The following is a 26,948-nucleotide window of genomic DNA, read 5'->3' as shown; positions in this document are numbered from 1 at the left end:
ACATCTGTAATATACAATATATCTTTAATGTTTACTTATATCTGTACATGTCCTTGCAGAAGTATTTTGAGACCTACAAGATAATCCTGTGCTGAAAAAAAACTAGAAAGTGGTCGAATTTGTACATTATTTCTTTGTATGTTGAAGCTGTTTCTATTTTTTCTATTTATGTAATTTTTAAAGATATTAAACCATTTTAAACCAATTCAGATGGATATTATAAACCCACTTTAGTGGAAGCAAAAAGAATAAGTGATGGTCATTAAATCGACAAACTTGACAGTTGATGAGAAAATTAAGGTGAATGTCAAAACTGTCCCTGTGAATTCTCATTAGCTTTGGGCTTTGAAACAAGCACAGATATCTGATGTCTGCTGGTGAGGCCTGTCGTTACCATCACTGAAACAATGACAAAATTGGTTGTCATGCATTTTTGCCTAATTGTCTATTTTGGTCCCTTAGATGAGTTCAGGCCATCATCTCTCAACAAGGAGGGTGGGGGGGACTAGTGGGCATTCAGCTGCACCCAGCAAGAGTCTTCCGGAGGGTCTTTGATGGAAAAAGGCTGTTCGGGGCTTAGAAGCCACAATGGCTGCCATTATAGATCCCCCCGCTCAAGAGTCGATGTGGCATTTGGAAAGAGTTGGGAATAAGCACACTGAGTAGGAATTGTAAGGGGGAATGTATGGTAAATATCTCAGTAGTACAGTGTTTAGGCTGTTTTTTTTTGTGGGACGGCAATGAAGGGTGAAGGGATCTAGCCGGAACCTGTTAGCGCATGAAGGGGTTATGGCCATTTGCATAATTAACTGTTGATGCAAACTCCTCTTAATGAAGGCCCATTCAAGTCGCCGACCCCTGCACAAAGAAGTCCATGGGAATGAGCATGCTCTTGTGTCGCAGAGGTTAAAATATTAGGCCTGAAACTGTCAGGGGCATTTGATTTGCTTTTAAACTATTGTAAATGTTGTAAAAGAAGTGGATGTGCCATCAGAGGTTGCGGTGCTACCGGAAGGCTGCAGACCAACCTTTGGCCAGATGTGAGTTTGGCACTTTGCTGCAATAACAACCTTTTATTTCCACTGGATTTCCACTGAAATCAAATCCCCTTTTCTTTTGAAGCTAATTTGATGATGGATATGGGGGTTGTGTTTTAATATTCAAGATATTGTGTTCCTAGAGGCTCAAATATTTTCTTATTTTTCATTCAAATTCTGGGTCATCTGAGGAGAGACTGGGAAGGATTTGGCTTGCTGAACAATAGCATGACTTCAAATAGGCCGTCCCTGAACAACACTTAACATTACGCAATACAGAAACTTTTTTCTGACAGTACACAAGAGTTTAACACTGTTGATCTTTTATTGGGCCATTTAATGGTATGGTGATGAAATGAATAACAGAAAAGGCTAGGAATTTGTATATTTTGAATCACAGTAGTACTAATGTTAATATTGAATACCACTGCTAATACTGTCAGGTTTATGGACCTATCTGTGTGTGTGTTTTGCTTCCAATGACCTAGTTTTCTTCCTCATGTTGATTGTTAATTTGATTCCAGGTGTGTCACCAGTCCAGTCAGTTAGTGTTTCTCTGTCCTTGAAAGTCATTCTTGTTCAGGTTTATGTGTTACAGATGTCTCCTGGCTCCCCTATAGACAATTAAAGACAGTTCTATGTTACGCAGTAGGAAAACCATGACAAATACATTTAGTTTGTTGTAATTGTTTTGGAAATTATGTGATCTGATAAGTACACAGTAAGAAAAAATAGGCAAAAATGTTACCTTGATGGGTACAGTAGCTTAAGTCTTTCACAGTATCCTCAATAGTACACTTGCTGAACATTTTGGGATTGATCTGAGGGAGAGTAAGTTATCACGTAATTTTAGTTTTGGGATGAACTATTCTTTTAATCTCTATCTTAAAAGGTATATAGTCCCTTTTAGAGGGGTCATGAACTGCCTTTTTTTGCAAAATTATTTTGTCCTGTTCTCTAAGGTCCACTTATAATGTTATCAAGATTAAAAATAAATAAAATCATAATTTTGTAGTAATAGGTTATTCTTTGTCTTGATTTTATCCCCCTCATCGGAACGGTCTGTTTGATTTGGTGTGACAGATTGTAGAAGTAAATGCCCATTGATATGTTTGGCTAACAGTTGTGTATGTTTGACAACCTAGAAGGACGTTGTGATTCAGGTTAAAAACACAAAAATTCAGCATTGAATTGTTCAGTGTTTGTACACAAATCCACTATAAAATGTATTTCTCAATGTTGGGATCAGAAGGAAGGCAATGAAAAGACTGTGTTAGTCCACAACTTGGCACTACACAGCGTTTTGTTGTCTTCGGAGCTATATTATTTATTTGGTTTGTGCATAGGCCTGTGTGTATCTCGCTCATTATTTACACTAAATGCATAAATTGGTGGTGGTGGGGGGGGGGGGGTGGGGGTTAATAGACAGTGATGTAGATCTTCTTCTACAGAAACTGTTTAGCCACACTGTTAAATCAAATTGGCACATTCCACAACCTGTTGTTTTGGCAGGTTTTTTGAAATGCAACCTCTGTCTGAACGGCCAGGTCACATGTATCCGACCCGTACGTCATTGATATGCTACAAATGTCATTATTCTGCATTGAAGTAGGCGGGAATGAGAAGATAAACAACAACCATGGCGGACGATGCTGCTTAAATAACTTTAATATTGTTAAACGAGCTCCGCTGTTGACTACACTGTCGTTGACATCCATGTTTAGCTACTTCCTTAAACAACTAGTGACGTCGTTGGCCATTGAGTACTCTTCTGCGCATGCGGATCAATTCTGGGTCATTTCACGTTCACACGGCCTTGCAAAAAAATCTAATTTAAAAAAAAAAATCTGAATTGAGCATTAAAGAGTAACTAAACCCTAAACCAACTTTTTTTAGTTAATGATCTATAAGAATGGGGCTTTATTAGTGCTGTTCATTTTTTGACATTTGAGTATAAAGTGTTTTAATTCTACAATATATGGTGTAAAAACGTCTGAGTGCTGCCCTCTTCAGGTTGAACGGTGGCTACTGCAGTTGATTTTTCCTATTGGATGTTACGGTGGCAAGTGACGTAAGCGGTGGCAGGTGACGTAAGCAGTTTCCAGCTCACAACGCCCCTTGGTACGAGCTACCACGCCCTTGGCAGTATAAAACCATCAAAATCACTGTAGTGAGTCAGGAGCTGGAATTGCGAGTATTGGTAACGACCAGGATAGACTAATATAGCATCTATTTAGCATAGCAATTATATAGTTATTTAGATCTTCAAGTTAGCGTAGATTTATCTGTATTTAGTACAGTGGTCAGGCTGGTACGGAGGTGTGTTGCTGGTTGCGACAGTACTGCTGGACTGCATAGTTTACCAGCAGACTTTAAAATTAAGCGCCAGTGGTTGCATGCATTTGGCCTGGAAGACTGCAAGTTCCCGCCTAGAGCTCGAGTGTGCAAACTGTTGCAAAGCTACTTGCGTCATTACAGTCACTCTCCATTTTAGCGTCTCTGACAGCAGCTGTCAATCAATCCGTCACTGCGAGTCTCAGGATCACGCCGCACTCGCTCAGCCCCGCCCTAGGTTCGTCCCCTCTATCTCCGCTGTGATCTGCCCACTTTTCAGCATTTTTCAAATATTGTCAGTGGGTGGAGTCAGGCTCTGAGCAGGGGTTTAGTTACACTTTAAGCCCTGCAGTGTGAACGTAGCCTTACAGGATGTTTTTGTAGCACAATGACCTCTTATATGTCAGAAGATAAAAGGAATTTTTATTTCTCAGTTCATGACCCCTTTAAAATTAGAGCAAATTAGAGGGTGAGACTGTGAGGATTTGGGAAAAGAAACCATAAAAAATTAATTTGTGGAAATTTGTGACCAATCAGCAAAACAGAACACAAAACTGTGTTTGGATTTGACTTTAAAGGAAAACGCCACCATTTTTCCATATTCCACGATGTTCTTTCATCAACTTATAAGAGTTGACATACATCTCCTGTCTCAGTGCGTGCACTCAATCGCTGTAGCGCGGTGCCACTATGCTAGCATTTATCTTAGCACCATTCATTCCTCTTTCATTCAGAAAACGCATGTAAAGCAAGGGCAAGAAGAAGTGCACTTTTGAGAGATAACTCCTTCATATTAACTGATGCTAAAGGCTCAAATGGTGGATGTGAAAGAGCTCTTAACACCACCTCCAAGTCCCAGGGTGGGACTGAAGGCAGATTAGGGGGATACAATCTCCTCGCCCACTTAAGAAAACATACCACCAGCGCGTGCCTACCGATCGATAGTGCAATAGTGGCCACATAGACTTTCAGTGTTGAGGGCAGAGATCCACTATCTAGTCTGTACGGTAGAAAACATAGAACATACAACACAGAGCAAGCAGCCGGGTCAATATGAACATCATGGCACCATTTCACAAACACTCCCCATTTTAGAGCATACAAACGTCATGTGGAGGGCGCCCGCGCCTCCGAGAGCGTGTGGAGCACACGAAAATGCAGAGTGCTCAGCTCCTCTGATATCCCCGAAGCAGCCACACATGAAGGCTCCATAACTCTGGGTTTGGCTGCCACAACGGGCCGCTCGCTTGAGTCAGCAGATCCTTCCTGGGCATGGGGATTGGCCAGGGTAGTGCCACCAGCATCTCTGTCAGATCAGGGAACCAAGGCTGGTTTTGCCAGTTTGGGGCAATGAGTATCACTGAATCCCCCTCCTCCCTGAACTTGTAAAGGACCAGTGGCAATATCTTGATTGGAGGAAACGCATACAGTCTGGCTGCTGGCCAGTGCGATGTCAGAACGTACTTTTCCAGCGGGAGTGAGACAGGGAGAAGAACAGCGGGCAGTGTGCTCGCGGCGAAACAAATCCACCTCCGCTGTACCGTAGCGGGTCCAAATCATCCGAACTGACTTGGAGTGCAACCTCCACTCTCCTTGAAGAATCCCCTTCCTCGAAAGTATGTCCGCCCCGGCAAAATGCTCTTCTGCATGTTGACACATAGCCCTAGGAATGCCAAGTGACAAAGCAGCGTGTCTACATGGGTGACTAACGTGTCCCGGGACTGAGCTAAAATCAGCCAATCATCCAGATAGTTGAGAACATGCATCCCACTCGCTGGAAATGAATTTCACCAGGGTGAATTTGCTCCAGGATTTCTTTCAGTGTTATCATCCTGAATGGACATTTGCAAAGTGCTCTTTTAATGGGCCTGAATTCTAGAATCAGACGGAGTCCCCCGTCTCTTTTGGGTACCACAAAAAAACGGCTGTAAATCCCGCTCTACAGCTCGTTGGGAGGTACCCGTTTTATCGCTCCTTTTTTTAGCAGATTGCTACCTCTTGTCGCAAAAGCAAGACATTTAGAGGCAATGTTAGAGACTGCACAATGCCATTGAAATGGGGTAGTCTGCATCTGAACTGAAGGGTATAGCCACGCTCTATGCTCTGAATGAGCTCTTTTTCGTCACCGCGCACAGATCCTTAATGGCCTCTGCCGTGAGGGCTCCACCCTCTGCCACCTGGTCTGATGGTCTTCTCAACAGGTGGAGAGCGCACATACCTGTGGGCCTCCACCCCATCCACGTGTGGAAATCATGTCATCCCCCTCTTCCTGGCTAAATGACACAAACTCTGGCTTTGTTGGAAGGAGGGCGGAAGCAGTCCTCGATTTTTTTTTTTTTTAAGTGTTACCTGCTGACACAGATTTTTGCTGATTCTGATTTTCTTTCTAAAAACTAATTGACAGCATACACAAACAAAAATCTCCATCTCTCTCTCTCGCTCTCGCTCTCTCTCTCTCTCTATATATATATATATTTTTTTTTTATATATTTAAAACAGTTATGTACATAATAAAAAATTATGAAACATTCCAATTCCCCCAATCTGGACCAAGTTACAGATGTCCTCTCACTTGAACAAGTCTCCAAATAAAGTGCTCTGTGACTAGAAAAGAGGTAGAAATAACAATTAACTGAAAAGGTGTTGCTGTATAGGCCTATAACAAAACAGATGTCATTTCCCACTGTTTCTTAAATTGTCATTTTTTTCACTAACCTCATTAAATGTGTAATAATAAGAAACTGTAGAGCTGTTACCTTTCAAATGAAATCAGTATCAACAAACTCCATCTTCCACTGCAGGAAACAGAAGCTGAAGTGGCATTAGATGTATTTACACAGAAGCTGAGGTGTCATAACTGAGTTAACACTTCAAAATTTCGAATGCATAATATTTTTTATAAGATTCATGTTTTAAATATTTTTAAAACATACAAATAAGAAATGTTGGGAAAAATGCAACAATAGTTTTAAATATGGTATTATTAGGTAGTGGCAAATGACTGGTTGAATGAGTCATTTAGTCTTTCAACAGATTCGTTCAAACGGCTGATTCATTCAGAAATGAGACAAGTGACTAGTGTCTTTATGAACGGTTTACTGAATCATTGACTCACTTGATTTGTTAAAAAACGTGGATTAATTCAGTAACGAAACACTGCTTTGTTGCGCGGAGACACAAAACAGTTCTGCTGTGGCTTTGACTGGAACTATATTGGTCAGCGAAATTGAGCAAATACAGTCAATATTTTGTCTTAAATTTAAGTCAGTTAATTATTCTTCAATTAAAAGCCCACTTGGATTTGCAGTATGAATGTTAGTTTAGATTTGTGTCAATGCAAAGAGAGACACAGTATGTCCCGTTTAGTGACAGACTGAACACAGTTACTGCACTGTAAATACATTTATTTTTATTTATGACATACTTTTTGATTACTTCTTTGCTTATTGTCACGATTGGCTCTGTTTTTATCATAACTGATTATGTTATATGCTTGTTGTCCGTATACATTTCATCAATGACAATTACAGTGGCCCATGAGCTGAAATTGGCACAAGGGATGGTCTCTAAAGAAATCAAAGCAACCATATCCAGCCAGACAGACTTTAAATTGTAAAGGGTCTTGAGTCCATTCTGTCATGTCAACCTAATTCTCCAATACCTCACAATGTATAAAAACAGATTTATTGTTCAGGGAGACTCCATCGTTTTGTCTCTGGGGCCTAGAGGTGCTTATTAGGGAGGACGAGGAGTTTGCTGGTTTGATGCAAAGGCATTTATGGAGGAATTTTCCCACACTCGCCAGAGCCCATTGATTTGTTTCTATTAAAATTTGAGCACATCTCAGATAAATAGATGCTTTTTGAAAATGTCTGATTACTGATGTTAGAACGGGCAAGTACCCTCCTCCACAGCCCTGTTTTAGGGGTACCCCCAACCCCCTTTGGCCCTCATACATTAGTTGCAGCACATTCAAAAGGGGGCCCTCTGGCTTTGATCCTCTAGATCAGTGAGGAAAACGTCTTTTTGCTTACATTGTGTGGTGGAAACCAAAGTTTTCGCCGCTTTATGCAAATACGCCCAAGCTAATCACCCTTCCCAATTACAAAATTTATATACCCAAATGCTTCCCAAATGCCCCTTCTGTTCTGCTCCCATTGCTCTTGTTGGGAAGGACCCAACTGTGCATGAATGTGGCCTTGGGTTGTATAGAGCATGAAAACATTTATTGGAACCTCCTATGAACATTTCTGGTATAATTATAAAATTTTTGCTTTTTCTTTGATAAACTACAAATAGATTAGTGTTTACATTTTTCAGTTAGTCAGGACAAAATGTTGAAGCTCCTGTCTCTTTATTCTAAACATATTTTTACCTTTTGCTTGCAAAATATATTTTTCTGACTGTACAGAAATAGGAAGTTTCATTAAGATTTTAGCATAAGCCTTTGATTCAAACATTTGATGTTGATGACGGTTGGCATCACTAATTTTTATAATAAATTGATCTTGATATATTAGTTGTGATGTAGATCAGGGGCTAATTTTTGTTTTTATTCACTTATAACCCCACCCCTTCAGTGAACCATTAACCCTTGTGACCATGACACTGAAGTTGAAAGTATATAATTAGATCAGTTTGATTTATGAACAAAGGATTTACACTTGTTTTATAAAATAGAGATTCAGATTAATTGAAAAGAAAATCCTGATTCTCAATGCACCAAGGAAGCCTAAATGTAGTTATTTTTTCCTCTTCATAATGCACAAGTCATATGGACCAATTTCTATACACAATAGTCTTTCAAACTAGGGCTGCATGATTAATTGAATGTGATCATCACGCACATCATGTCAGTAAAGCCGGTTCTGTGATAAGTAGTAAATCTCGATTACCTGCTTTCAGGTGGAGCAGCATTTACTACACAGAGCTGTAGTTCACTGACAAGCTACACAAAAAAATTGAATTATGAAATCGCAGGAATCATTCGCGATAATGACAGCTGTTTGCGTTGCTTCTTGGTGAACTACGGCTCTGTGTAACATTAGTAAATGCTGCTCCATCTGAGAGCATGTCGAAATACCACATTTAATAAAAAAAATGTTTGTACAAACTCACTTCTTTACGTCAGCCGAGTGTTTGAAATAAATACTTCTGTGAGATGATGTGGCAACATATTTCATAGTATTCTAAGCAGTGATATACTGTAGGCATTGCATTATAAATATACTTTATTATAATAAATATGATAAAAATAAGAACTCAGATAAACCATATATTGACGTAGTTGTATGTTTATTAGTCACGTTGAATCAATGAAAGAAGTTGAATCTTTTGTTTATTCAGATGCAGCGGGTTTCTTCTTGGGGGCGTATTTGGAGTTTCCACATGACATCACCCTCTGGCCTTCGGATGGAGATTTACTGCTCATCACAGAACCGTGCTTCACTGAAAGATACGCTTGACTATCACAGCTTCTGTCTAATCGTGATTTCGATTCCATTTCGATTAATCTTACAGCCCTATTTCAAACTAAGCAGATTTCCCAGCTTTCAGATAACATTCCAAATCATGTAGATTCCTGTTGAAATCACTGGATTTCACTCAGTCATGCACTGAACACTGGTAAAAGTGGCCGCACCTTTAAAAAGAGGAAAGAAAGTCATACAGGTTTGGAATCACGTAAGGGTGAATAAATTATTATGTATTTTCAAGTGAACTATTCATGTAGTTCAGATCACTGTTTCTCCATCATACTGTTTAAGACCTGATAATCAGTCAAGTCCCAATCAATTCTGTGCACAGTGATTATGATTCTAGCATAATTCTTTATGCCTCTTTAAAAAGTGCCTTACATGTGTATTGGAAAACGAGCTGGGGAATGTAGGCTACCCATCACAATTGCAAAGGCCCACTTTGATCAGTGTGTGAACTGTGCCGCTTGCCGCTTATTGCTATATCCAGATGGCCCTGGTGGGGGAACAAAACGTTCCCCTTGCCATAGGATCTCTCAGTAGGCCGTCTAGACCAGCCTGAGCCCAGACAGATACAGCCTCCCATCAAATTAGCGTTTGTCAGATTTATGGTAATGGTCCGCAACAGCCTTCCCGTCGGTGACATCAAGATTTACAGCTGCACCCCCCCCCAAGGCCCCCAATTCCTTTCTGGGGTTTTGTCACTTCCCCACACATTGGCCTTATCCAGACATAGGGGGCTACAACCCAAAGAAATGGCCCAGTAAAAGACAGCTTTCTGGTGAAGCCGAGCCAACCAAGGTAGGTCAGAACAATGGCTGCACAGGGTTTGATAATCCCTTGTGATGAGGCTGAAGTGTTTGTGGTGCATGTGGAGCGCAGCTGGGGGGGCCTGTCTTTGGCCGTGACAGTAGAGACTACCGCTCCATTGTCTGAGGGTTTCTCCTGTTTTGGATAAAGGACCACGGGGGCTAAGTTGAGGGCTTAAAGGGGAACTGAAGACGCCCATGTATGTAGGTTACTGGGGTTCTTTCATGTGGCCAACCACAAGAAACCTGATATCAGCAAGAGGATCACCTACTGGGAAATATTTTGTTCGTCCTCAGTCCAAATGTTTTCCACGGCTGTTTTTAACCTCTGTTGGAAGGCTTGTGATAGGAACGGGTATGATATTACTGATGGGATGTTTATTAGATAAATAATTCTCAATCATCCAGCTCCATATTCTTGTAAATCCAGCTGGTTGGGGTGATTATGTAACACAAATTTACTGTATTATGTTCTTTCTTTTCAAATGTGTAATTGTTTAGGAACATTACGTTTTTAGTACAAAAAATGTGATGTAAGAAATGCACTTTAAGCAGAAAAACATTCAGATTTTTGTCAGAGCGTTTCAAATGGAAGGAATGTTGTTGTTTTTTTGACGGGAGTAAATTCATCTGGATACTGTGGACTTACAGTTCCAAAGTTTCTTGAAGCATGCATGGTATCAGTGTGTACAGTTTACCATTACGAAAACATTGAGAAAGTGTCACCACATCCTTAACCCTTCATGGTGGCAAGATTTGCAATTCATAACAACATTAATCACATAAAATATGGTTAGTTTGTGATAGGTAACATCAGGGCTTGTCAGGGACAAGTACATCCAGTGATAGCAAGGGGGAGTTGTAGCCCTGTATAGGGAACATCGGAAAAGAGGCTCTTGACAGAGGATCTTCACTGTCACAGGTTGCAGGTACAGAAATACACATTGTCAGGCTAACATGTTGCAGAGTAGTACAAAAGACCATGTCAACAAAAATGATGAATTCTTATTCCACTCAAAAAAATGTGAAAAACATTATACCTTATTTGGGGCAGCAGCTTGTCTCTGGAGCTTTACCCTTAAAGGGACAATTTTGTACCATGTCCACCCCTAAAAGGTTCTAAGTCCCAGGTTCTAAGTTCTACTCCTAAGTACTACAATGAATGAGATACTAACGCTTGTGTACCCCTAAAGATACCAGCTTAACAATTTTGTGCATTCTTTTTTTGGAAGTTGGGGAATATATGTGTGCAAAAATTTGAGGAAAGAAAGTGTCAAGACTCAAATGCTTCTTTAGGATTTTTCAATGTAACTTTCAGGAAGTATGAAAGTTAGCCGTTTTCGTACTTTGGATGCACCACATTCTATAATGGGAAACATTTTGTCTGTTTTTATTTTAAGTAGCGCGGTGAAATTGTAACTCGTTGAGCTTCAGATGTAGTTTCTTTCCAGATTTATCCAACACACACTGCAGTAACCAGCCTGTGGTTGGTATGGCGACAGCAAGGTATGGTGTGGACACAACAGTCTCGCTGACATTTATTTTTTGCCTCCCTCCATATGTGGCATGCCACTATACTGGCACAAACTCCCTCTCCATCACATACCATATAACTGCTCCCCCCGGCCCTACACTTGCCAGCCCTCCGTAAGCCACAAACATCAACATGCAGAGAAAAAAAAGATGAATGAAGGTAAACCCCCCTCCAATCAGCCCAGACTGCCATGGATTCTCACTATGAGCTGGAGTGTAGTCAGAGCTGTGTTATGACTGGTGTGTGTTACACTGCAGCTCCATCTGGACGTCCATATAAAGCACTGTCAATTCAAAGGTCACCTCTGAGCCCTGCAGACAAATGTTGCTAGAGGGCGTCTGGGCAGGGAAGGGTCGCCGGCTGGGATGATAGTGAGGTCTGTTTGGGAATGCCAGGCTCAGACTGGTCTGCCTGGGTTTGTGTCTGTGTCTGGTGTCGCTCCCGACCACCCCTCCCCCACTCGCAAGCTCATTGGCCCTTACTGTAGTCTGTTTTGGACACAATAAAAACAAACCTCACTGACCCCAAAACGCCCTGGAAAGGCATCAGTGTTGTAATTACTGCGGTAAAAGCTACTGATGTTGGCATAACTGTAGATTATGTGAATGTTTAAAAAAAAAATTCTGCACTGTTTGAAGCCTGCGAGACCCCAAAACCCTTGTAATGACTTCTTTACATTCTTTCAGATTCATACTTTTTTAATGATCTGGTAATTCCTTCATAAAATGTTACATTAATTGTGTTTGTGGTCTAAATATGAATCAGGACTAAATGGAGTAGGCTAAATGTTACTTGCTAAGATTTTCTTTTACGGTTTACGTATTGTGGCAGTACATCCTGCCAGTTGTTTAGTCAAAAACATGTAAAAATGTGAAGGGAATAATTAGCAAATTTTATACATACCTACAAAGGGTCTCTTATATGGAATTCCTTTACAAAGGAAAATGTAAAAGTGGTAATTGTGACCGTTTAAAAATATACAGTTGCAATTACAAGACAGCTGCAATTACGAGGAGTAGAGTGGCAATTATGAGAAAATAAATTCTGAAATACATTTACTGTTACAATAAATAGTTATTTGTGAGAGATATAGTCAAAATTACTAGTTGTCACAATAACATGATATAGTAGCAGTAATTAAAAACAGTCAGCTTAAAAAACAATTACAAGATAGCTGTAAAAACAAGAAATAAAATCAGTAAACAAGTGTTTCTCCAGACATCACAAGGGTTGTGCTGTTGGTATTGCTTTTAAGTTGACAAGTTATTACACATTACACTATATTGCATTTAGCACATTTTACATAATAAGGCTGCTTTTGGATTGTGAAATATGATGTCCTGAAGTGAATGTGGACATGCGCTAATTTTACTGCAATATTTTCCACTGCAGTGCTATTTTTGTCAGATGTTGTTCATTATGGACTTGTTTCGGCATGACCTGGAGCTGTTTGGCGCTATGCTGTGATTAATTACAGCAAGGCATTTTTTTTTAGATATTTGTTGGTCATTGCTGGCACAGTTTTGGCTAATATTTTTCCAATGTGCTGTTATATATAGTGTAGGTTACTTCCACACCCTGAATTAATAGCAAGATGGAATATGCTGATCAGGCAAAGAGGGGCTTACTTAAGCGTGCCATCTATTGAATGCGGAAGATGATCTATGTCTCCACTTCCAGAGACACACCCTCCCGATCAGTGAAAGATGAACCTGATGTATGTGGAATTGGAAAGAAGATTCATGTTGGCTCAGGTTTGTGCTGAATTCAGTACCTCAGCCCAAATTACATTCTCTTTTCACCACAAAAGATGTGTGGCATTACTGCTGGTAGTACTAGTTACTGACATCCTCACCATTAACAAACAAGTCAGACGGATTTCATTCAGTGCAGAACTCACAATGATAGGAAATGTGAAACTTGTGCAGTCTCAATTTGTAATTCTCAATGTGTCGTCAATAGCTTTTATGATACCAATAAGCAGATTATTATTTTCATGTATTCTGTTTTGTCTAAATAAAATTAATTGCTACAAGTGAATCAGAACATTATAATGTACAGGCTTAAAAAAATAACAGTATTAGGCTAAGTAAATAACAGAATTGTCATTTTCCTTTGAGGTGCCAAACAGTGTCACTGTCAAAGCCATGGCGATGGGCAATGCACATAAATGCAGGTGGGGCAAACAGGATGGCATCACTGCTTGACACTTCAATGGCAGACGTCAGCCCCGTCTCCACACTCTCAGAGGGCAAACGAGTGAAATGTGAGCTCTGTCTGTGTGGTGCTTCCCTTGCTCTCTCCCCCTCATTTATGGGCTCTAAAAATACAAAGCTGTCATTTAAAATAGAGCAGACAAGTGAGCAACGGCTGGCCATTGCATGTCCGGGGGACAGACGGACCCTCCATCCCCCTCCCCAACCAACAGTATCTCTATACAGTATGTGTCTGTAAGAATGAAGCATTTGGCCAATAACCCGCAGAGCGATCTCTGTTCTCACTGCTGTTCACTCCGCTCCAGAGCGGCAGAGTGCATAGCGTGTTACTTTTCTCATGATGGAAGTTCTTTATTGCAGGGAGCAGACAGGGTCCCCCTCACTCTGCCGAGGGGTCTATTCAGGAGAAGTTGGCAGGCGGGGAGTTGTTTTTGCAGTGGCGTATTGTTCAGTGTTGTTTCCATAAGGGCTGAAGATTCAATATTGTCGTAATGCTGAGTGGATTTGGCCCAGCTGTGTTCTCCTGTCTGCTGTGCTGGATTCTAGTGCTGTCGTATCTTTGTTTTGGTGCCAGGGCCTGGATCTCAGCCAAATTGTTTAATTACATCAGCCATTTGATGTCTTGACATCTTTTTTAAATAGAAAGCTGGGTGGGATAAGGGGGTCTCTTTTTTGCGTAGCTTTTAGTGAAAAATTTCATCTGAAAGTGTGGCACTGCCGTGTCACAGCTGTTGTCAGTCTGGAATATTTATACCTTCAAAGATCTTCATTTACATAAAAAGCAGTTCATCAGCTTTTACAACTGCCCCAACATCGGTGAGGTAATGTCTCGAGGCTCTCGAACAATTAAAACGCGTCCAATATGACGCGAGCCAAAATAATCAATCAAGAGTGAGCATTTCTTGACATATAGAAACCCTTTTTGGCAGCAGTGTATCCGTTTCAACCTGCCTCCCTGGCATGAGAAAAATCCTGACCAAACAGTTGTTTGACATGGGACTTCTCAGACACCTGGGAAACCCTTTATTTTGATCTCCTGCAGCAACATGGGGCGCTGAAGTGTGTGGCCCTGTGCTCCTGTGGGAGCCCTGATGGGCCATGGGGTCAAAGCTCCAGGATGTGCCTTCAGCAACTGATGTAAATTTATCATCCTATCTGAGCACTGTAAGTGAAGGTGGGGTGAATAGGGTAAATTCATCAGCCTCATACAGAACCAGATGTCCAGGTTGCTGTGTGACAAAGCAGAAGCATGTGTGGCCGAGCAGCTTCGTAGGACTGCCTCTGTGTTCCTGTGAAGGGCCTGTGAAAGCCATTTAGGCTTTTAGTGATGGAAGAACACCAGAGCAAATTACACATTAGTTTGCCTACATACCTTTGCTGTCCCTATTAGGATTCAGGAAGAACTACATTATACATAAGTGAGCTGTAATGTTAGAAGATGGGGCTCTGTTGCAGGTTTTAGATCTTTTGACCAACAACACTTCTGCTGTGACACAACATACAACAAAATATGTATATTTTTTCAGATATTTTTAAATGTGTTCCAGAATATCCCAAAAATGCCAAAATAAAGCTTTTATAGATTGTGAAGTACATTTATATAAATCTGTTTTCTAAACATTTTTTTTAAATTGTTTCCTCATTTTTCTTATATTCTTCCAATCCAGATACATGTATACTGTCCCAAAATGAAGTGGAGTATTTTGTGTTTTATGTGTTTAAAGGAAATATATTGCAACAAATAGAACAAATATTTACTTAGTCTGCACTGTTTACAAAATATAGTTTGCATATATGTAAAATATATTTGGTCGGATATAATTTTGCCCAATGGGAATGCATAAAATGTACATTCACATTCCAAGTGAACATTCCTCTGATGTAATATTTGTCTATTTTAGAAACAAACTGCTCTTTATATAGCGACCACGGCGAGTATGTTTCCATGTGGAATTAAATAATCCAGAGGTAAAGGGCAGAATCAAGCCCTGCCTGGCCCAGACAAGTTCTGTCCTGCTAATAAAAGATATCTCTTTTTAGTTCTGTATACTGATCTCTCCACACCGGCTTAAACTATCCCATTCACAGTTCACACTGCATTTGCCTCCTAATGTCTCCCAGCAGGCCTCCAGTCAAAGACAGTGATTCATAAAGTGACAGGTCTGTCTGCTGCCATGAGGACACAAGATTCTCTTTTCCACACCCTCCCCCCTAAACAGACACAGACTGCGTTATACTGTCTGGTAACAGTCTATTTTACATGTTAGGGCAAGCAAATTCTACAATAAATCCTCCCCTTATATCAAGCAATAGGAAAGGATGTCTCAGCCAAATTAGTGCAGGAGAGGCAGTAAAGAAATCCTCTTGTTTGTTTAGATGCACAAACTCAAACCAGTTATGCTTAATAACCTTCATACAATCTGTAAGGGTTTGTAAACGCCATAAACATTATTCTTTTATCAGGTAAAGGTCATAAATTAAAAAACTCATAAACTCAATCTGAGATTTTTGTCTGATGCTCCAATTTTGCTCCATATGTAAACACATTTTTCACTATTCTAGTGGCTTTTTCAGTGTGATCCCCAGATGTGTTTTATTTTAATTAAATTCTCGTATTTCATCCCATGCATGTTTTTCACTGATACTGTTGTCTCCTTGTTAAACAAGTATACACTCACTTTTGAAAAAGCAATGGTTCATTGAGGTGGAAATGACTTCTTAACTGGGACAGTCAAAATTTTGATCAATGTTGATGTTATTTTTACACCATATATATACATATTTATATATATTTTTATATTTTTTATATTTATATTTAATATTGGTTTTCATATTTAAAGGTTGAAAGTAAGGGCAAGCTACAAGAGTAAATCAATATACACAAAATAATAATAATAATAATAAAACAGCAAAAGTTTCCAACAATGTTGTAATGTGATCTTCATATAACAAAAAGTTACAAATCAGTTTTAATAAAAATGCACTCTGGGACATAAAAGTAGCCAAAGCTGAAGGAACACTCGTAAACGCGGCCACTGAGAAAGCAGCTGTGTGGTGAATTTCATATTCCATTTTGTCAATGAAGTCATTTCACTGTGAGTTCAGGAGTTCTCCTCCAGATGTGTTGCATTCAAATCACTGCATTAGTTTATCAGCATCAGCTGACATCTTTCTTTGGAACTTCATTAGCATTTGTCAGCTCTTGCTCCTCAGTTTATTTTCAGACTGTCTCCTTTGGCAAACATACGCTTAAATTGTTCATATTAGCCTTATCAGCATGTTAGTGAAAAGTGCACCACTCATAGTCACTAACCATGTTTGTCTTTTCTGTGTTTTTTTTATTTTATTTATTATTATTAGTGTCTCCAGAAGTTGTGCTGTAAGGCCCCTCCTCCACCTAGACCGGAGTATGATGTCGTGTGCATTGGACTGAGCGGTGCCGGCAAGACCAGTCTGCTATCTCGCTTGTGCAATGAGATCAGTGATGGCACGGTGCCAACCACAGGTAATATAACATTTCTCCACAGCTTTATACTGCACCATTTTTGCAACCAACAAGACAAGCTTTTAATGGGACAAAAATGAGAAACAAGTCACATATTTAGCCCTGACTCCTAAAAAGTCTTAATTGAAGCATTTACACGTAAATAAAAACCCCAGTACCCATTTCACAAACAAATGTGACAAGTCATTCCAACAAATTGACTTAGCACACATTTTTTGCAGTATGTTTGCCTAAACTTGTACTTGATATAGGGTACATATATCTCCAGCACTACATTTTCTCAGCGCTCCGGAACGTCTGCAAAATCTCTTCATTGTCACCATGTGTTTTCCAGCCTCTCCAAGCACCGAAAGCTGTTTAACGTTATTGCTGCAGGTTACCTCAGAGCCTCCTTTTAAACACTACGCTACTTTACCAAAGAAAGAGTCCACTTGCGGTTGAGGTCCTTGGGCATATATGTGTCTTTCTTGAGAACATCTGGGATTTGTTACACAGACTTTCTTTCTTGTGACAAGAGTGTTGATTTAATTAAAGCTCTTGGTGACAGGCTGGTGTATTCATGATTATGTTCAACTCTCAAGATGGACGACATCACTTCCGTTTTTACTAACAACACAAATGGTTCTTTTCACAAGAGAAGACACAATTGTGTCAGGCTTTCTTCAGCACATCTCAACAACTGGAGTGTGATGTATACAGCATGCTAGATAATACACAAACCTGGAATGTGCATCCAATGATGATCTTTGGATCCTTGTCTTTGGAGTGAACACCTGTCTTGAGCTGTCTAGTGAAGCGGTAATTATAAAAGCAACGTGTTATTGACAGCCTGTTGTGGAAATATGGTTAGATTGAGCTGACAGAATCACTAGTCTGAAAGAACAGGCCTAGATGGAGCTTCTCTCCTGCTCATGACATATTTACTCTCACCTGTGGAGCATTTAATGAAACTTGCCTTATGAACATGAAAATTTGAGTTAATGTGGGCTTCGGAGGTTCAGTCACACGTTTTCATTTGCGCTAATCAGTACCAAATGGCTGACCTGTTTGCCTCTGCACGCATTGGTGAGACACTAAACACAAAAGACAATCACTTTGATGTGACATCTGTTGTGTTAATGTCAGTCAGAAACCTCATGCCCATTGCCCAATCATAGACTGTAAAAAAACATGGACATTGTGTCCGTGACGTCACTCGTAGTTTCTGAAGAGCCTTTTGAGATGGTCTTTGCTGCAGAACACAAGATCCAGTTCCAACTCCTCCCACCTTACCTATACCTATACCTACACCTACCCGTCTCCACCCTCTGATCGCTAATCCCACCGTCTCCGTCCGTCAGTACTGTGCCAGACTGTAGTGGTATTACGGTATTCTTCCTTCGTTTCACTGTCCATTAAAATCTGCCGCATTTAAATTACGGTGTGACTTGCGTACTTTCATACATACAGTACATCTCTCTGCACTTCATTAGACAAACAAATTAGATAGATCGCAAACTAACAAACTGCTTCATATAACAACCAAGCGGCAACCTCCCGCTCTCTCTCATGAAGCCAACAAGGAAATGACAAAAACTGCAATTCATCGACTGGCCACTAGAGGCTGGCCCCAAAAGGAAATCAATCCAATAACTCCCTGTGTTAAAATGGCCAACTTTACAGCAGAAAAAAAAAATATTTTGGTCTGTATAGCTAATTTTCGAAAGTGAAAGGGAAACTGACATGACATACCCATACTCGGAATTCATGCTCTGCATTTAACCCATCCAAAATGCACACACACAGCAGTGAACACATACACCCCATGAACACACACCCGGAGCAGTGGGCAGCCATTTATGCTGCGGGGCCTGGGGAGCAATTGGGAGTTTGGTGCCTTGTTCAAGGGCACCTCAGTCATGGTATTGAAAGTGGAGAACGCGCTGTACATTCACTCCCCCCATCTACAATTCCTGTAAATGGTGATCTGCACCCAAATATAGTGTAATGTGGAGGTTGCTACCTTTTGCCTTGGCGGTACATCTTACTTTCTGGAGACAGTGCAAGACAAATTACAATAATTTCAAAATAGCGGTAAAACTAAAAATCTAGTTTGAGATAATTTTCATTAAAACATCTATTTCCAGTGTCCTACTCATAATAAATTTTTCAGTACAAATAAAAATCCAATAAAAAGCCATTTTGCTAAGTTTCACAATCTATCAAGTTTCACACTGTGGAGCAGAGTGGCAATCCACCTGTCACTCAAGTGGCCACACTCTTAATTATGCATTAATACATTTTAAGGCTTAATATAATTTAAATGGATGAGTTATAAAAAAACAACAACAAAAAAACACCCCCCCATACTTATCATTAAGGGCAAAATTACCTTTATAGACCAAAATTACTTTTTGTACCTGTCTGTAATTTTTATTTTTATTTTTTTGCTGTAAAGTTAGGCCAGTCAGTGAATTGCAGTTTTAGTCACTTTCGTGTTGGTTTCAAGAGAAAGAGCGGGAGGTTGCCACTTGTGCTCAAGTGGAAAAAAGTGGCTTTTTCTTTTGATTAAGTTGCCTCATTATTATAGGTTAAAAGCTGTTTGCATGTAGTGCTGTAGCAGAAACCTATGGAAGCCCGTTTCCGCCACTGAATAAAAAAAGTAATTGCGATTTTATTTTACTTTTAATTATTTATTTTTTTTTTTAAACTTGCAATTCTGACTTTTTTCTCAGAATTGTGAGATATAAACTCACAATTGCAAGTTATAAAGTCAGAATTGCTGGATATAAAGTTGCAATTGCAAGAAGTGAAAAAAAAGTCCGAATTGAGGAAAAATTTGAATTGTGAGTTTGTATCAAGCAATTTTAAGAAAAAAAGTCAGAATTGCTAGATGTTAAGTCTCAACTGTGAGAAAAAAGTCAGAATTGTGAAATAAAAAGTCGCAATGACCTTTCTAATTTTTTATTCAGTGGCGGAAATGGGCTTCCCTCATATACATGTCTAGATTTAGTCCCATGTTCACAAATGTCATTGTGTCATTATTAATGCAACCTCATATAATTTGAAACTTAGATTATTGGATTTTTTTCTTTTTGGAATAAAGTAATATAATGCATACATTTATGAAACTTAACATGAGCTTTTTCTTCCACAGGTTTCAGCATCAAGGCAGTGCCATTCGAAAATGCGATACTGAATGTGAAGGAACTAGGAGGTACTGTAATAAGAACAGACTTTGATTCATCATTTCTTCTCCAAGCACTAGAGATAAGACTGTTGCCATGCTAATCCAGTTGTCTCTGGGACAGATCTCTTAGTTTAGCTACCTGAACTCTAAGAAGAGGCGCTTACCTCAGTGTCTCTTACTTCCAAGTAAAACCACAGCTGCACAGAGGGTTTAAAGAGTAAGACATTACAACTCAGTCAGATTTAGTAGGCATTTGCTAAGCAAATAATTATTGTCTCTTTTGGCAGAAGGGCTTGCAAACAGTAAAAGCTGGGGAAAAAGTTGATGCCTGTGATAGCCACACACGTCTGCAGTTTTCTATTTGTGGCATTCATAGAATAAACACATATGGTTTGACTAACTATATTTTGTGGTGACACACTGCAAAATAATCCTATTCTTGTTCAGTGTTTTGACTAGTTTTATTAAAACATAAAAAAATATGTTGAATTGTTTAAGATTTATTACTTTAGTTTTAGTACTTTGTGTTTTTTTTAAGCATAAACCCCACAAAATTATAAATTCATACTTTAAAAAAAATATGCTGGGAGTAAAAAAATATATTTTGAAAAAGTTAGTAATTGACAAAATAAGGTTTCAAGTAAGCATGAAATGTAAATTCCCCATCTACCCTGCATCTTATTGATCTTTATGTAAACTTTTTTTTTTGTGACCTCATAATTTGTAATCAGTTTGAGAAATTTTCTCAAATCATAAGCCACTTTAGCCTAAGCTTGCATTCATCTGCCTGCATTATTAAATGCAACACCCACATCTAAACATCCAGTCAACAACCAGCTAGCAGAACTGCAGAATTTTTTTGTTGTTGATAATCTGTTACACTCAAATGTACATCACTGTATAGAAGAACAGATCTGTTGCTTCTTCCATTTCATCAAGCTTATTTATTTCTTTATTTTGCTTAAATTTCTTGCTGAACAGGCCATTAAATTTTTTTTTCCACATTTAAATCAAAGAATGGTCAGAAAATATATTTTAAGGTATCTTTATTTATGGAAAATACTAATTTTGAATTACATAGCTGTCTTGTCTGCATTTTTTTTAAAGCAAGAGAAGAATTAATGTAGTTTCTAGGGGTTTGACGAGACACTTATCCCACGAGATGAGACATGAGACTGGGTTCACGAGAACGAGGTGAGACGAGAGTTTTAGACTTAAAAAAAAAATCCTTAATGATGAAATACATAGGAGAATTTTATTCAACTGAAAAACACAAAATGCAATAAATGTAGGTGCATTTTGAAATCAACTTGTACTTTATGAAACGAAACATCTATTTTAATAATTTTTTTGCACTAATAAACAACATGTAAACACTGCAGAAGGTTTTGCCACAAACTCAACTGATAGGCAAGTAATTGCACAAAAATTATAAATAATAAATACAATTAAATAATAGACAACACAAATATCTCTTTAAAGTGGAAGTGAAGCAGTAAGTCAAGTTTATTATTCATTCCACTTTAATAAAAAAAAAATATATAATAAACACAATTAATGTATCAATTTAAAAGCTTAAAGCAGTGGACGCAGCAAGGCTGAGGGATGTAGGGCCCTATGAAATCCATTTGATTTCATTTTATTTTTTCAGAATTCCCTTTTTAATAGTTAAATTAAATTTTATTAATTAAAAAGCATGTCTAATTAAAATCAACAAATTCTGTGTTTTAGCATGTCTAATTATTTGAATGTATAAACAACTTATGAATTTCGTGACACATCAGATCTCGCGAGATCTTGTGCCACGAGATCTCGTCACACACCTAATAGTTGCAAAAGATGCCTTAATTTAGGGTGTTACACTCTTTCACCTCGTTAGAAGGCCGTAAACACATTGCAAATCAGACATTGTTTTGGGAGTTGATTTTACCTGGTTGGCAATGTGAATTGAATATTTGAATTATAAATCAAAATCTCAGCCTCTTTAAATCCCTCCGTTTTACATATATAACTAATCTGACAGGACAGTTCATTTGGGCTGGATATGAGGCCACAGGTACGATGTTGGAAGATGCTTGTTGTTTTAGGACTGCTGAACAGAAAGAGGTCTGTGGAGAGGGAAATAAATCAGAGTCTGACTCTGTTTATGAGAATGTTTGCAGTCTTTGAAGTGATTTATGTGTTTTGTGGGGCGCGGGGGACATTACAGGTGCACTCTGTATCATGACAAGTGGCCCTACCAGCGCAACAGAATCAAGAGCCCATTTAAAGAAAAACAACAGGGATAGAGAACACAGTAAACCAAGGGGAGGCCTGACTAAATCTGAAATGCATATGGAGGGCCGTGAAATGAAGCTTCTCCAGTAGTTGAGGTCAGAGCCTCCAGGGATGTTTTTAATGGATTGTGGCCTCCAGTGTTTTTCAAGATGAGGCTGATGTATTACCTGGAGCAGGACACATCTGCTCTGACTGAAGGTTTGCAGAGTACCTGAAAGGGAAAGCAGCTATAAAATATGTGTTGTTCATGGGTTTTCATACTGCCCAATAGACTGCCTTACTTTGGTCATTGACGCATATTGAGATGTCTCCACTCATGGTGAAACTATATTAATCCTATATTAATTCTGTAAAGCGGAAGAGATGATCAGTTCATGTGCCTGAGTTCTCTTGAACTCAGACACTACAGCAATCTCCTTCCACAGTGCCAAAACAGTATTTATTGTTTGAATATTGTAATAAACTTGACAAAATTTTAAATCTGAGACTTGATTTTATATCAAAAGTAATAGGATGTGAGGCACACTACACTGTTCGTTCATTAACTGAAAACAGGCTAGACTAATCGATTGTTGGAATTTCGTTTTGTACAAATACAAATCAATTAAATCTGGGAAAACTTTTTTTTTCTACCCAGCCATAATATTTACTAAAGGGAGAAATAAAATGTACATTTAGATTTTATGATTTTTAGCATTTTTTTTTTTATTTGATTTAATATCGTAACATCTTTTTAGAGATGTTTGGGTGAAATAAGGATATTTTTTTAATTTGTGCATACATTTCTCTTATTTTTACATTTAGATTAGATGTGCTAACACTCAATTGGAGTTATTTTTTAAAACACTTATTTATTAATCTCACAATGAATATCCATTTTTCGTACCTCAGAATATAATGTTCTATATATAGACAAAAACAGTATAGAATGTGGCCATAACATTAAATACATTTTTATATTGGTGAATCTCTGCATCTCTTCAATTCATAAGTAAGCGTGCCTATGGACAGTTTAGCATTGACAGTCATATTTATGTTCCTCAAGTGTTCATTCTGTAGATTGGATTGTGAATATGTAGTTTCCAAAGTGAACTAGGTTCATTTAGCAGCTACTGCCTCTTTATTCAACCAATGCTTCAGAAGACTGAAACATCCCATCGGGCTAAACTACATCTGCGATGCTCACTTAGTAGTTACAGAGCGGAAAAGGCAGAGGAGGCTGACTCGGTACTAAAACTGCGTGTTTCCGCTGCTAAATTGAGTAATGCATTTTTTAACACCCTCTCCCATGTGTCCTCAAAGCTTACAATTGTCAAGCCCTTCCGTTCACTTTCCAGATCCGGGAAAACCATATTCTAACTCTGCATTTGTATCTCGAACTTTCTCTTTGTTATAAATGTACAGTATTTTAAAAAAAATAAATAAAAATAATTTTTTGCATTGTTCACTACCATTTAAAGTTTTGAAATCTGATTTGGTGGTTATGAAATATTTTTTCTTATTATGAATAGATTAATTATGTGTATGTGATTATTAAAAAGATTATAAATGTATTTACTGTCAATTTTGGTCAGTTTATTGCATTTTTGCATGTGAATAAAAGTTATATATATTTTAAAAATCATACTGGCCCAAAACTGTATATTATATTACAGCAGCAGTTAACAAAATGAAACCACCATGCTCTACTTTTTTCATGATTGCTTTTTGTTAGACACCTCAGTTTGCTAAAACTTTGTCTTTTGGGGCAAGACCAGAGGTGTATCCATTAGCATGAAAGTCGCAGTTCTTGTATGTAATAGTTTATTTATAGCTATGGAATCCTGTTTTCTACATTATTTTTTAAACTGTGATCTCCATATGCAGCAGAAGCTTATGCTTAAAAAGCGTAGTTTTCTTGTATTGTCAGTAATGCCTCTTTCTAAGCTGTTAAATTTAAAATAAGTCAGCATTCACAATTAAAACGTAACTTCCTCTAGAATTCAGTTCAGAGAGTTTAAAAATATTTAGAAATTTTCCTACTGAGTGTGTTTGTGTTTCCTACTTTGACACGACTTCGACTGCAGCACGAGAATGAACAAATCTCTAGAGATCGGTGCTGTATAAACTGTGGAATGACAGGATGGATGAATGTGAGAAAGTTCTGAATGTGAACTGTGAGCATTTGCAATAGTGACATATCGGCAGTTTGTCATACAACTCGTGGCGTGAAAGTTGACGTCCTGCTGCGGTTAACAAACTGCTTCCCTCATCCGTGTAATAATCCGCCCTGATGGCAAGAGGCAGTCCGTGTCTGTTACCCTTTTGACACAAAGGCCAGCAATGCCCTGTGTGTGTTAGCAGTATGTCCGTTAGGTGTGAGGCATGACTGGCACAGTGAAGAGGCATCTGTTAATGGAGTCTGTGAATGTGCCCTCTCCAGTGACAATGACGTCAAAGGTGATTAGACGTGACTTTATGTGTGATGATAGCCCTTGCTGTGAATGTCAGACATTGTTATTCATTTCCTTATAACTTCATTTTTAGGCACAGACCAAACAGTGTCCTGATTGTTTTTTTGTTTTTTTTCTAAACTCTTAATGTCAAATGACTGAATCAGCATGCGTATTTCAGCATGTGAGTAGTTATAACAGCCATCTGTGTTAACACCCTAGTTGTACTTGAGTATCTTAAAGTCAGGTGACCACTTAGATTCGGAATGCATACATTTTCATACCATCTGGATATTAAAATAAATAAATAAAAATATATATACTATTGTATACTATTTTGCCATTCTGACAACTCTTATGTTAGTTTAAGGAGTTAACTGAGTTAATTGAAAATAAATATTCTCATTGGTGCTCTGTAATACCTTGTGTAATTTATTCTGAGATCGCCATGAAAATAGCTTTGATGCTGGCATGCCATTAAAAAGTGAATAAATAAATAAATATAGGTGCTCTGTAACAGTCATCATTCTTTTTATTTGTATGCACTTGAGAGGCTTCCCAAGTGACATGCACTAGCTCAAAGTCATTAAATTATCTGATTTAGATTTAGGGTTGTATATAATAGGTTGGCTATTCTTTTTGTTCTGAACTTCTGAACAGTCGTGAATTTCAGATTTCCTTTTAGTTTGTCCCTCCTTTGCTTTGACATCAGCACTTGATCTGCATGAGCTCATCAGGGTTTCAGGATCATGTTCTCCTGCATGATTTGAGATGATCCAAAGAGCATCTTGTGCTTCAGTGGAAGCAAGAACACCTGACTGGAAAAAAAATCTATTAATAGTGCTAAAATATTTGTTCTTTGTTTATGCCATAACTTTTAACTAAATCATGTTTAAAAAAACCCTCATTTTTGGAGTACATTATACACTTTTTGGGGTGTTCTGCCAGGGTTGAGATGCTACTGCCAAAACCAAACCAAATTAGTCTGTATAGTCAGGGGTTTTGTCCATCATTTCTTAAGCATTGAAGCTGCAACTGAGTAATCGTAGTTAGCAATGACAAATATTGCTGTTAGGTTTTTCCATGATTGTGACATGTGCCAACTGTTATTCTATTGTAACTCAGTTTCCACAAAGTTCAATTTACGACACAAACGATTATGAGAATACAATGGTGATGACATCAGAGATGCTGATGTGCCTTGCATTTGCAGGAGGAAAGTTGAGTTCTGCAGGCTTCTGGACCAGCTGGAAAGCAGATGATGAGTCGAGTTTATAAGGATCATGAATGAGTAGCTTTATATTAAATATTCATATCTCAAATTTGGTCAATCTCTGTAATAAATGCAGTATGTTGAAGTAGGCTTGGCTGTATTATCCTTTCCTCCTGCAGAATCCTATCCCCTTACATAAAAGTCATTTCAATGGTACCCTTTTTAGTGCCTGATAAAAAATTGTACTGTATAAAACAAAATATATGGTGCTAATTGGTCAAAGCTCTCCTGATTAGCTAGAAAAAGATCATGATAATATGCTTCTTTTTTTGTACAAGCATTAAGAAAGGGAGGTAGTATTCTTAAATTTGATTGGTCAAGCAGCTTTCTTTTTTGTTAGTTTTTAGTCAGGGGAATGTTCACTGTATCACTCTGCTTATTCATCTTTTCTGTCTTTCCCAAAATTCCCATCACTTTGCTTCACTCATAAACACTGTTCCAGTCTGCAAGAAAACAAGACAACAAACAAGAAACATTTGCTTCTCATTGAACTCTTTTTTTTCTCATTTCATCAAAGCTGCTAATATTTTAACAACAATACAGTAAAACAGTAATGTTGTAAGATATTAATAAAGTTTAAAATAACTGTTTTCTGTTTTAATATATTTTAAAATGTAATTAATTCCTATGATATCAAAGCTGGATTTTCAGCAGCCTTTACTTTAGTCTTCAGTGTCACATGATCCTTCAGAAATCATTCTAATATGCTGATTTGCTGCTCAAGAAACATTTCCTATAATAATTAATGTTGAAAACAGTTGTGCTACTTGCATTTTTGTTGTTTTCTTTTTTGGAAACTGATACATTTTCTTCAGAATTCTTGGAAACATTGTTATTAAGATCAATTTAATATGTCCTTGCTGATTTGTTTTTTTCTTTGAAAACAAA

The 26,948-nt window shown here is 38.3% G+C and overlaps 1 protein-coding gene across 1 annotated transcript in view; it reads left to right on the top strand.

The window, feature by feature from the left end:
- The window catches only part of LOC132141110 (ADP-ribosylation factor-like protein 15), a 123,192-nt gene that overhangs the window by 14,961 nt on the left and 81,283 nt on the right, over nucleotides 1–26,948 (top strand). Inside the window, exons 2-3 of the mRNA XM_059550346.1 lie at nucleotides 16,765–16,909; nucleotides 20,046–20,105. Coding sequence (XP_059406329.1) covers nucleotides 16,765–16,909; nucleotides 20,046–20,105 — 205 coding nt within the window. The remainder of the gene's footprint in view (nucleotides 1–16,764; nucleotides 16,910–20,045; nucleotides 20,106–26,948) is intronic.

The sequence above is a fragment of the Carassius carassius genome, chromosome 5 (genome assembly GCF_963082965.1).
Source record: "Carassius carassius chromosome 5, fCarCar2.1, whole genome shotgun sequence".
Classification (NCBI taxonomy): domain Eukaryota; kingdom Metazoa; phylum Chordata; class Actinopteri; order Cypriniformes; family Cyprinidae; genus Carassius; species Carassius carassius.
The sequence above is the reverse complement of the archived record's forward strand: the minus strand, read 5'-3'. Positions and strand labels throughout refer to the sequence as shown.